Source organism: Meles meles, chromosome 9 (assembly GCF_922984935.1).
Source record: "Meles meles chromosome 9, mMelMel3.1 paternal haplotype, whole genome shotgun sequence".
In the NCBI taxonomy this organism is placed as follows: domain Eukaryota; kingdom Metazoa; phylum Chordata; class Mammalia; order Carnivora; family Mustelidae; genus Meles; species Meles meles.
In genome coordinates this window covers 47,204,114-47,215,456 of record NC_060074.1, presented here as the reverse complement: position 1 = coordinate 47,215,456, position 11,343 = coordinate 47,204,114, and the positions used below count along the sequence as shown (strand labels likewise).

The 11,343-nt window shown below is 58.1% G+C and overlaps 1 protein-coding gene across 1 annotated transcript; it reads left to right on the top strand.

Annotated features, from left to right (window-relative positions):
- Window positions 1-373: 373 nt before the first annotated feature.
- On the top strand, window positions 374-8,683 carry MAB21L4 (mab-21 like 4). Its single transcript, XM_046019209.1, has 5 exons — window positions 374-1,244; window positions 3,991-4,216; window positions 5,781-5,934; window positions 6,928-7,284; window positions 8,130-8,683. Exons 1-5 carry the CDS (start codon window positions 761-763, stop codon window positions 8,220-8,222), a joined length of 1,314 nt encoding a protein of 437 aa, XP_045875165.1. The 5' UTR covers window positions 374-760; the 3' UTR covers window positions 8,223-8,683.
- Window positions 8,684-11,343: the final 2,660 nt, after the last annotated feature.

Sequence of the window (11,343 nt, the reverse complement as noted above, 5' to 3'; positions counted from 1 at the left end):
GTCCCAGAGAGCTGCAGACCCAGGTGGGTACAGGCTCCCTTAAGGTTGAGCTAGGGCCTGGGGTTGGGGTTTGGAAGTGTGGCACTGCAGGGAGAGGAGGCAGGATTCTCACCCAGGTGGTGGGTGGGCAGGTGACCCCCCCATTGGAGGCTCCCCACTTCCGGCCAGGCATAGGTGTCTCAGTGGAATGTGGAGGTTGTTGGGGGAGTGCCGACCCCCTAGCCTGCCATCCAGGCTCCTCAGAGGCAGCTGCAGCGGGTTCCCCCTCTGGGGCCCTGGGGAGGCTACCACCCGGACTCACCTTTGTCATCTGAGCAAGGAGCCTGTCCTGTGTCCCTACCCCAGGCTGGTGGGAGACCTGCGTGTCACAGAGCCTCTGTGGCTGCTGCACAGGGATGGGGGGCACCAGGAATGGCCTGCAGGAGGCGGCCAGGCCCTGGGAGGGGTGCAGCCTGACTGTGGTATTTCTCCAGGGCTCTCTGGAACAGCTAAGAGTCAGTCAGTGTGACAGGAGGGAGGAGCCAGAGCTGAGTTGTGACCTGGCCCCTCCCCCTGCCCTAGGCTCCCAGTGACATTCCTAATTGTTGGGGACTGACTCACCCCCACTTCAAAGGCTGGGCCAGGCTTGCTATTTAACCTGGTGGCAGCTCAGGAATTCTGCTCTGCGGGGAGCTGGGGCCCCACCCGCAGACCTGCTCCGGGGCCTGCGCACGTCCTTGGGTCCTCCGTCCCTGGCTGCCTCTGTGCCCTGGCCCCAGCCATGGCTGTGCAGGTGTCCCTGTGGCACCACTACCTGCAGGCCATCCGCTCGAGGGGGGCGCCCCGGGCGCAGGACTACCAGCGAGCAGAGAACGTGCTGCTCGTGGTGCTGGAGCGCGTGCACGAGCTGGACCCCCGCTTCCTCGTGGACTATTCCCGGGACCTGGAGGCCTTCCAGTTCGCCCTGCGCTCCTCTGAGGACCCAGTGCGCATGGAGGTGCCCCTGTGGGTGGACGCCGAGGTCCTCGTGATTGAAGAGGCGGGGGCCACCGAGGCAGGGGATGGCCCCACGTCCTGCCGCCTGGGTGTCCCCAGGGAAGGGGCCAACCTGGAGCGGTGGACAGCCGAGGACGTCTCCAGCATCTCCTTGGAGGGGAGTGACACCTGCTGCAGCCACATTGTGCCCAGCAAGGTCCTGCGTGTCCTCAAGGACCTTCTGGTGGCGGCCATCGTGCACTGCAAACACCAGAGCCTCATCGCACCAGGTAGCCACCAAGTGACTGTGGAAACACGCATGATGGCAGTGCGTGTGTGTGTGTACATGCGTGTGTGTCCGTGCGTGCACAGACGGGGTCTCTCAGTGTGTGTTGGGGCACATGTGTGATGGCAGTGTGTGCGTGCATGCGTGTGCGTGCACAGATGGGGTCTCTTGGTGTGTGTCGGGGCAAACGTGTGATGGCAGTGTGTATGTGTGCCCATGTGCGCATGCGTGCACAGACAAGATCTCTCAGTGTGTGTGTCAGAGCACATAAGTTGGAGGACATTGCTCTGAGGTCCTTTCTAGCTCCAGACACTTCTGAGAAGACAGGTCATGTGTTTCCATGTCACCTGATTACTTTGGTGGCCACAGGGGACAGGCTGTTACTAGTGAAACAGCTGGAAACGACAGGCACCATCTTCCCGCCGACCTGCTAGATGAGGGTCCGGCCACAGGTCTGGGCGAGTGGTCCTGTTACCAGCTCTGGTTCAGCCTGCTGTCCTTACAGATGTCCCTGAGTGCAATCCCTGGTCACGTCGCACTGGGAAGACTATGTGTGTGTATGGGTTATGGATGCATGTCTGAGTGTGTGCACATGCGTAGGTGGGAGTGTGTGCACATCAGTGAGTGAGTGTGTGTGCAGGATTGTGGACACGTGTGTGAGTGTGTACACACGTGCATGCAGAAGTGGGCGCACCTGAGAGTGTGTGTGGACGTGTGTGTGCACGCGTTTGTTTCCGTGCATGGTCCAGTTGCTACTTGGTGTCCTGGGCCCTGGGCAGGCTCTGTGCTGGAGTCTGACCTTAGTGTCTTGTCCGGGTGCCCACATGGTGTGACTTGGAGTGGTGAGCCCCTGGGGGGTGCAGGGCTCCTGGCTGGACCACAAATGGCGGGCTTCCCTCCAGCGGGGCCGCCTGGACTGTGAGAGTCCTGGAAAGAGGCAGGTGCAGAGATCCTGACAGCAGGGCCTCCTCCTGGGGACCAGAGCAAATATATTGGGTTGTCCTGACAGGGACTGGGGACCAAAACAGAATGTCCAGCCTCCCTTGGGAAGGACAGGCCCACGGTGGCAGCTGGTCCTCATGTCTGCCGTGATGCCAGAATGAGATGGTCAGCCCATCTCGGGGAGAGTAACCCGCCCTGGGCTGCTCAGAGTGACTCCTGGATGGACTTCCAGACCCAAGAGGGGACAACTTCCAGCTCTGGCCCCTCCCAGGCCTGCCTGGTGACCTGGGGCGGGTAGCCACCTTCTCGGGGCAATTGGAGCCTGTCATTAGGCGTGCCCAGCTTCCAGCCCCTTCCACATCTTCTGAACCTCTCAATTACCCCAGGGCCTTGTCTGTCTGCCTCTGTGACCTAACATAGCCACTTGCACCTGGCCTTAGCCCCTGCCAGCCCTGTGCCCGTCTGGGAGCAGACCCACCTGCTGGGATGTGCCCAGCCTGGGCCATTTGGGCGCACTCTGAGCTGCCCGTCTTCACTATCTCTGGGTCCCCACCATCCTCAGTTCCTGGCTGAGAGAGCAGAGGAGCCTGGGACCACGCCCCACCTGAGTTGAGCACGCAGGGAAATTCCAGACATTGCTTCCTGACACTTACCTTAAAAGGGAAACACAGCAGCTCCCTCCAAGTGACGAGGTCCCGGCTGCTCCCACCCAGGGCAGAAACCGGTGAGACCAGCCTAGGGGCTAAGTCAGGGTGTGGCCGTGACCTGCTGGGGCTGCAGGTGTGGCTGCCTTCCAAGCTGCCTCTGCCACCGGAAGGTGTGACTAGCAGTAGATAAGGAAATAAAGCCACCACCCGCAGCTCAAACCCTGAATTGGGAGGGGCCAGGGATCACCCAACTCCTTTCTTCCTTTAACTGACAGGGAAACTGAGGATCATGGGGGGGAGGGATAGAGTAGCCCAGATGGCAAAACCAGGACCTGCTCTCTGCTAGGTCCCCAGAAGTGGCCCAAGGACTACCGTATAGGAGACTTGGGGGAAGGGTCTGCCTAATGGGGGACCAGGCTCCTTCATACAGGACACCCACTGCTGCGAGGGGCTGTGGTGGGCTGTGTGCGGTGGGACAGTGTGGGAACGCAGCTCCCACTCTCAGTCCCGTGGAGACCTTTCTCCTAGGCACATACTGGGGACTTCCTTTGGCACACATCTCCCAGAATTTTGGTCCCTGACCTCTAACCAGCGCCCTCGCTGGGCAGCGTCGGGGGAGGGAAGGGGCGACCGCTCTGAATCCAGTGTTGGCTGGTGTTGGTCAGGGCTGGTGTTGCGAGGGTTCCCCACACTGTTCAGCTCCCCTTCCTCTCTCTGTGGTATCAATATGTTTTGACAGGGCAGGGGGTAGGGACAACTGATGTGGAAGTCCAGAGGGCCCCGGGACACACCAGAGTGCCCCTACTGTCCTTGGAATGTCCCCTCCTGGCTGGTCTGGGGGCTCTGGGTCAGGGGAGTGGGCGCTGGGCTGCGTCAGCCATGAGGGATGTGGGAGCATCTTTACTCCAATGTGCCATCTGGGATGCGGTTCTGGGGACCCAGGGTGTGGAGTAGAATGAGGAAGGTCAGGCTCATTCATTGTCAGCCCTCGGATTCGGACCCTCCTGGGAGCTGGGCACCAAGCATGTCCAACATCAGGCCTTCGGGGGCACGTGTGCTACTCCTGGGCCATCCCAGGCCATCCTGCACCTCCTCAGCCCCTTCCAAGAGGTGTGAAGGGCAGCCTGAGATGGGGACTCTGGGGCATGGCGGTCGTTGCAGGGTCTCTGAACGCAGACAGCCTGAGGGAGGAGGAGCTCCATCTGTCCCTGCTGGTGTCCAGTGGCTGGAGAACAGTGTGCTTCCACGTCGTGCCTGTGGTACGAAGAAGGCACAGGGTGCCCGCCCTGGAGGGGGCCCAGCTGACGCATGGGTTCCCTGAAGGCAGTTTGAAGAGGATCATCAGAGAAGAGGTGGCGCTGGTACCAGCTGGTGCCCAGCACTGGAGGTAGGACACACCTCCTGGGGTCTGGGGGTCCTGGGGAGCTGGCAGGAAGGGGGCTGCCCACCACTGTTCCCCTCACTCTGAGCCGGAAGGTCTGCGGCGATGTCCCCCCTGCCCTAGGCATCCATACCGATGTCACTGGGATCTCTGAGGGGCGGGGGATGTGGGATCTGGCTGGGATGCTCACTCCTTACCGCCAGCTTCAGCTCCTTGCCGCTGCAGGGAGCGGGGAGGGGAGAGCTGTGCCCCCACCCCACGTGAGGAGTGGGCAGGGCAGGCTGTGAGGAGAGAAGGGGAAAAACTGGGAAATGCAGGAGGCCGCCTGGGAGGGGACTCTCGCGACCCGGCCTGACACCTTTGTTTCAGGTGGGAAAGCAGCAAAGAGGACAGAGACTTATCTGGGTCACACAGGGTCCTGGGGCGGCCGGGAGGGGTCCCCACACAGTGAGGGTGACCAGAGGAATTTGCTAGCATCCTCCCAGATGGGATATGGTGTGTTCCCCACCCGTGGGGTTAGCTGTGTGTCCCCTCCCCCGCCAGCCTCCTGTGGACCTCCAGTCTCCATTCCTCGGTGAGGTGCTGAGGCCCCTTCCTCAGGTGCACCTGCAGGGGGGCACACGGCAGAGGCTGAGCTGCCCTTGAGACCCCAAGGCAAGGGCGGGGACTGAGCCCCCTCCAGCTCCGAAATGGCTTCCACAGCACCTTGCAGGCAGGGGCGCTGTGATTTGAGGGGGGTGACCCGCCCACCAGCTCCTATGCGTTGAAGTAAGGCGGGGAGGGGGGGTGTTGCTCTTACAGGTAATTCTTGGAAGTCGATGATGTTCATGGAGCTGGTTATGCCCTGCTGTGGCCTTCTGCCCCCAAAGAAAGGCTCCCCTGAGCGTCTCTGAGCCCCTCACCCTGAGCAGGGCTTTGTCCAGGCTTGTGGGAAGGAAGGGAGGGTGAGCTGGGCAGTCACGTGTGCAGGCCAGCAGGGAACGGTCCTTTCCCTGTCCCCCATCCAGACTCTGGGTGTACAGGCAGTCGGCCATCCAGTACTTAGACTCCACAGAGGGGGGCCCTTGGGGGGACCTCAGGTTCCACCCTTTTGTCGGCTCAGCAAGTCCACAGTGAGTGCCACAGGGGTACAGTGCCCCGAGCTCTTGTGTGGCCGCCTGGGGAAGGTTGGACTTCCCAGTGGGGCATGGAGTGGACGTGTGAGCCCAAGGACCAGAACTGCCCATCCACCCTGGGCAGGGTGGCACCTTCCTGTCCACACAAAAGGGCCAAGATGGCCTGGTGGCTCCCTCCACCTCTCCGTGTTGTGGGGCCTATGTGTCTCTCCAAGAACACCGGCCTTTCCCATTTGACTGCCCAACACGTGCAGGCCTGGGAACCATGGGGAGGGTGTACTGGGTGCAGCCACTGGCCCTGTCGTGGCCTGGACCGCGCGCAGGTCCTCTCGCAGGGAGGCCACAGAAGCTGGGGGCTTTTCTTCCTGGGGCTAAGTGGTGGGGGCAGGCTGCCCCAGACTCCTGGCTGGGGCTACAATGCTAATGGTCTGTGGTGTGCCTGTCCCGGCTCCCAGGGTCTCCACTGACTACTTGCTCACCAGACTGCTCTGCGCACTGGCCTCCTTCCCGGGCCACCGCCTGGACAGCCTCTCCATCCTGGACCGGGTCAACCACGAGAGCTGGCGTGATGGTGGCCAGAGCCCTGGCCTGACCTTTGGCCATCTGAAGGTGCATGAGCTGGGGGCAGGGGGCTCTCGGGCGCAAGGGCCCCTGGCAGCTGTGAAGGTCACCGGCCAAGTATCCCTCCTCTGAGAAGAAGCAGCCCTGTCTGCAGCTCTCGGCTGCTCACTGGGCTGCTGGGACTTGGCTGGAGCCATGTCCTCCTTGGCCTGTGTGGGGTCTGCCCCATAGTGAGCCGTGTTGGGGTGGGGGGGGCGGTGTAAGGTTGGTCCTCAGGGGAGCTGGGGGTGTGGGCCGGCCTGTCACGGGAGCTCCCTCTGACCCATTTTCCATCCCTTGCAGGCCTCCATCCCACCCCTGAGGGGTTGCCATCTTCTGAGGGGGCGGGCTTGGGGTCTGGGACGCAGTGGCTCCTGAGCCCCACAGTGAGCGAGGGAAGATGGGAGGGGTAGTGAGGGCACAGAGAGGTAGCTGCAGTGGTGTGGCAGGGGAGAGGCCTTGGGCCTCGGGCCTCAGGGAGAGGGAGTGTAGAGGGTGCCTGGTGCAGTCAGGAAGCTCCATTCTTAGGGCTTTTTCACACACACACACACACACACACACACACACACACGCACAGGCACGCGCACGCGAGGACAATGCCCTGGGGTAGGGTTCTTCTGCTCAGGCTGTCTTGCACAGTAGGAGATCATGATCATCGGAGGGGAGTGGGGCAGGAGGCAAAGGGCCAGAGGAGCTGAGGGGTCTTGGGATGGGAGCTGGGTGGGGGCGGGGTATCTTGCCCTTGGGGAGTTGGGGAGGGGCCAGAATGGAGACTATAGGTGGGAAGGAGCTGAGACCACCCTGGGACCTCCAGGGGAGGCAGGGAGTGTGGGGGAGAGGTGCTGGTGGGACAAGGGGCTGCTTGGGGGGTTAGGCTTGGATGAGGTGGGTGGGTTGCAGGGGCCAGGTATGAAGCTGGTGGGGAAGTCGGGCGGGGTGGGCTGCCCTGGGCTGGAGCAGGCCACATGTGCGGGTGGGCTCTGACCCCCAGTTCTGCCTCAGACTGTGCTGCTGTGGGCCGCAGTGCTCTTTCCGGAGCCGGAGGACTGGGCGGAGCTGCAGGGCGCCGTGTACCGGCTGCTGGTGGTGCTGCTCTGCTGTCTGGCCACAAGGAACCTGCCGGACTTCCTCCACCCCGCATGGAACCTGCTTGCGGACGCCGGGCTGGACCTCAACGCTCTGTACCAGCGCGTGGAGCACTTCGCCAGCCAGCCAGAGCCGTCCCTGCGCATCCATGTGACCCACCTGGGCCGCAGCCCCCCGCCACGCCTTGGCAGTGGGGTCAAGGCGCTCCTGCAGCTGCCCGCCAGCAACCCGGCCTACTGGGCCACCGCCTACTTTGACGTCCTGCTGGACAAGGTGGGTGTGGCAGGCTGAGGGGGTCTTGGGCAGGCCCAGGGGGACATGCAGCTGGGCACAGAGCTGGAAGGCTGGGCAGGTCGGTCCTCTGGACGGCAAGAGTGGGACATCTGGAGGCCAGACAGGCCATGAGGGCCCCTGCCCATGAGTGCCCCTGGAGGCCAGGTCTGAGCCAGCCTCCATTACCCACCAGAACTGCCCCCAAAGCCACACATGACAAGAACTTGAGCCCCACCTGCCTACCGTGGGACTCTGTTCCTCGTGAATGGGTGTGGCTGTACCCGGGCCTCACAGGGACAGTTTCCTGCTGCCTCCCTACACTCAGGAGTCCCATGCTGTGTCCCTAGGAGTCTACCCCCTATGGCCTGTTCAGGGCTTACTTGACCGCTCTCCCAACTGCCCCCTTTGAGCCCCCAAGGTGCCATCAGCTCTGCTAAGGCCTCGCTTCCCCTGCTCCCACCAAGCTCATTCCTGCTCCTTTCCCCCAGGGCCAACCCCCACCCTCACCTGAAGAGCCAACACAGTCTCCTTCCAGGACCCATGGGGGCTGGAGGGATGAAAACAAGAGGGAAGTTGCCTCCTCAGCCTTCCCCAAGCACCTTTTGGGGCCTCCTGTGTGTCAGGCCCACCTGGGGAGGATACCTGTGTGTGAAGAAGGGCGCCTGGAGGAGAGGGCCCTGGGTGGGGGAGGACCGTGCAGGTTGGGGAGGACCATACAGGCAGAGACCCAGAGGTAGGAAGTGCTGGTGGTCAAGGATCACGTGTTGTCCCACACTGTGTCTAGGCCCCTGTGATGGGGCCCCCAGACAGCTCTGTGACCCTGCTGTGCCCTGCCCCATCTGCAGTTCCAGGTCTTCAATATCCAGGATAAGGACCGGATCTCGGCCATGCAGAGCATCTTCCAGAAGACCAGGACTCTGGAGAGTGAGGAGTGCTGAGCAATCCCCTGATCGGTCTTTAGTGCCCACGGCCTGGCCCCACGGAGGATCCCAGGCCATTTGCAGAGGAGAATGGGCTTCACCTGGAGGCAGGTGGTGGGTGGTAGAGATGTCCACAGGGACCACCTGTGCAGGGATGGCCTGGCAGGAGTCTGAGCATGCTGGGCAGCAGGCCCCCGGGAGCAACAGCGTGACGCCCCAGGGCCCGGGATGAAGGCGCCTTGTGCTTCACCAGATGGGTATTGATCCATTCTGTGTGATGTTATCAGACTCTCAGAACCAGGCGTCTGCATGAGACCTGGAGCTCAACAGCTTGTGCCCATCTATGTCACATGCTGCTTTGTGGCCACGAAATCCTGTATATCTGACCTTGAATAAAGGAACACACTGGATACAGTGGAGATGGCACCTACCACTTTCTGTACATCTGCATGGAGAATATTTCCCTGGGAGACATAGAAGTAAAAGAAGCTAGTGGGCAGACAGTTTCCAACTTTGTCCATTTCCTGTAAACGATCACCCTCTTCCCCAAATGTCCCCACCTTCTAGTTCATCGAGGAAACTGAAGCCGACAGGGGACACCTGCAGGTCCCACTGCCCACCTGTGCCAGTCCCATCATGGGGCTGGTCCCTCTCTCCTGTGTAAGGTGGCATCTCCAGACATCTGACACTACCCCCCCCATCTGTCCTCAGTGCTCCATTTCCCCACGCTGCATTCTCTCATCAGCCCATAACAGCCAGTCTGCAGCCCCTTTCCCCACTGAGCTCTCGCATGAGAGCCTATGTTTTCTACTTTCCACCCACTTTGCCTCTCAGTGACATTCGTTCCTCAGATGCTGAGCTGTCTCCCGGAAATGGGCTTGCAATCCCATGGCAAATGCATGGAGCAGCATCTTCCCCAACTTCCTCCAAACCTTCCAATGGCCATGGGCCGGAAGAGCCACACATGGAGGACAGGAAATGCCAGGTCCTTTGAAGGCCATGGGATTCAGGGCCTGAGCTGACATTCATACAGGGGGACACAAAATGCCATTAGAGAGGGGGCTTGCAGAGCACAGAACCTTGGTCCAATCTGATTCACAGTGGGTACAAAGATCCACTCGATGACCATTTCCTAAGTATCTGAGTATGTATCAGGATGTCTGTTAGTAGTAGGAAAGGCCAAGGGGAAGACTTCAAAAGCACTTCTATTCTCATGGCCAAAATAGTCTAGCAAAATGTCCTCTATCACAGGGGCATTAATGACTTAGTATCATCCTGGAAGACCCTATTTCACCAGTACAAGCTTAGCAAAAATCAGATGAATTAAAAATGAGATACTTAGATATAATCCAGCAAATTATGTAAAATATCTATGTGAGGAAAACTACAAAACTCTGATGAACAAAATCGAAGAAGAGGTAAACAAATGGATATTCCATGTTCATGGATAGGAAGACTCAACATTGTCAAGATGTCAGTTCTCCCCAACTTGCCCTATACATTCCATGCAACCCCAGTCCCGGCTAGCTATTTTGTGGCTGTTGACAAACTGATTCTAAAGGTATAGAGAGAGACCAAAGACTCTCTCAGAATAGCCAACATGATACTGAAGGAGGAAAATGGAGTTGGAGGACTGATGGTACCGTTTTTCAAGACTTCCTGAAAGACTTCCTCTCAAGGCTACAGGCATCACGACAGTGTCATATTGGTAGAAACAACAGACAGATGGGTCAGTGGAATGGAATATAGAGCCCAGACATAGACCCATACAAATATGACGAACTAATCTTTGACAAAGGAGTGAGGCAATATAGTGCAGCAAAAATAGTCCGTGTCAACCAGATGTGCACATGCAAAATGATGAACCTTATGCCCTTCTCAAAGATTAATTGAAAGTGTATCAGAGACACAAATGTAAAGCAAAAACCTATAAAACTCCTGGAAGATAACATAGGAGAACCTCTAGACAACCTTGGGTATGGTGATGATGTTTTAGCTACAACACCAAAGGCACAATCCAGGAGAGAAATAATCGATTAGCTGAACTTCATTGAAATGAAAATCTCCTGCTCTGCAAAAGATGATGTCAAGAGAGTAAGACAAGCCACAGAGTGGGAGAAAATGTTTGCAAATGGCACATCTGACAAGTGATTATTATCCAGGATATGTATTTTTAAAAAATCTTAAAACACAGCAAGAAAGCAAACAACCTGATCAAAAAATGGGCCAAAGACCTGACCACACACCTCGCCCAGGAAGACACACAGATGGTGAAGAAGTACATGAAACGAGTGCCCACGTCACATGTCATCAGGGATGTGCAAACGAAAACAACAAAGGGAAACCTCTCCATGCTGATTAGAACAGTTGAAGTCTGGAACACTGCTAATGTCAAATGCCGGCAAGGATGCGGAACAGTAGAAACTCGTGTCTGTTACTCAGAGGAATGCAAAATGGCAGCCGCTTGGAAGAGAGTTTGATGGTTCCTCACAAAACTAAACATACTATTACCACACGATCCGGCAATTACATTCCTTAGTATTTACCCAAAGGAGCCGAAAACTCATATTTGCTCAAAACCTGCAGTGAATTTTACAGCAGCTACATTAACGAGTAATCACCCAAACTTGGGAGCAGCTAAGATGTCCTTCAGTGGGTGAATGGATAAATGGACTGGTCCACCAGACACCGGGATATCGCTCAGTGCTGAAGAGAAATGTGCTGTCCACCCACGGAAAGACGTAAAGGAACTTAAACGCTTATGACCAAGTGAAGAAGCCAATCTGAGAAGGCGACATTCTGCATTCTGGGAAAGACAACATTACAGAGACAGTAAGAAGATCAGTGGTTCGGAGAGAGGGAGGGAGGGACGAACAGGTGAAGAACGGAGGATTTTTAGGGCAGGGAAAATACTTGGTATGAAACCATGCAGATGGATACGTGTCGTTACACAGATGTTCAAACCTGCAGAGGGCACGACACCGAGAGTGAGCCATAAAGTGAATGATGGATTTGGGGTGATGGTTGACGTGTCCATGCGGGTTCCTCAGTTACAACACACGTACTGTCTGCTGAGGGACGTTGGTGATGGGGGGGCATTTATGGGATATCTCGATGCCTTCCTCTCAATATTGTTATA

Bases quoted from the DNA above. Each gene is read 5' to 3' on its own strand.
- MAB21L4 (XM_046019209.1), top strand. From the start codon at position 761: ATGGCTGTGCAGGTGTCCCTGTGGCACCACTACCTGCAGGCCATCCGC. The intron at 4,217-5,780 runs GTAGGACACACC...CCCGGCTCCCAG, and splicing joins GCTGGTGCCCAGCACTGGAG to GGTCTCCACTGACTACTTGC. The intron at 7,285-8,129 runs GTGGGTGTGGCA...CCCCATCTGCAG, and splicing joins TTGACGTCCTGCTGGACAAG to TTCCAGGTCTTCAATATCCA.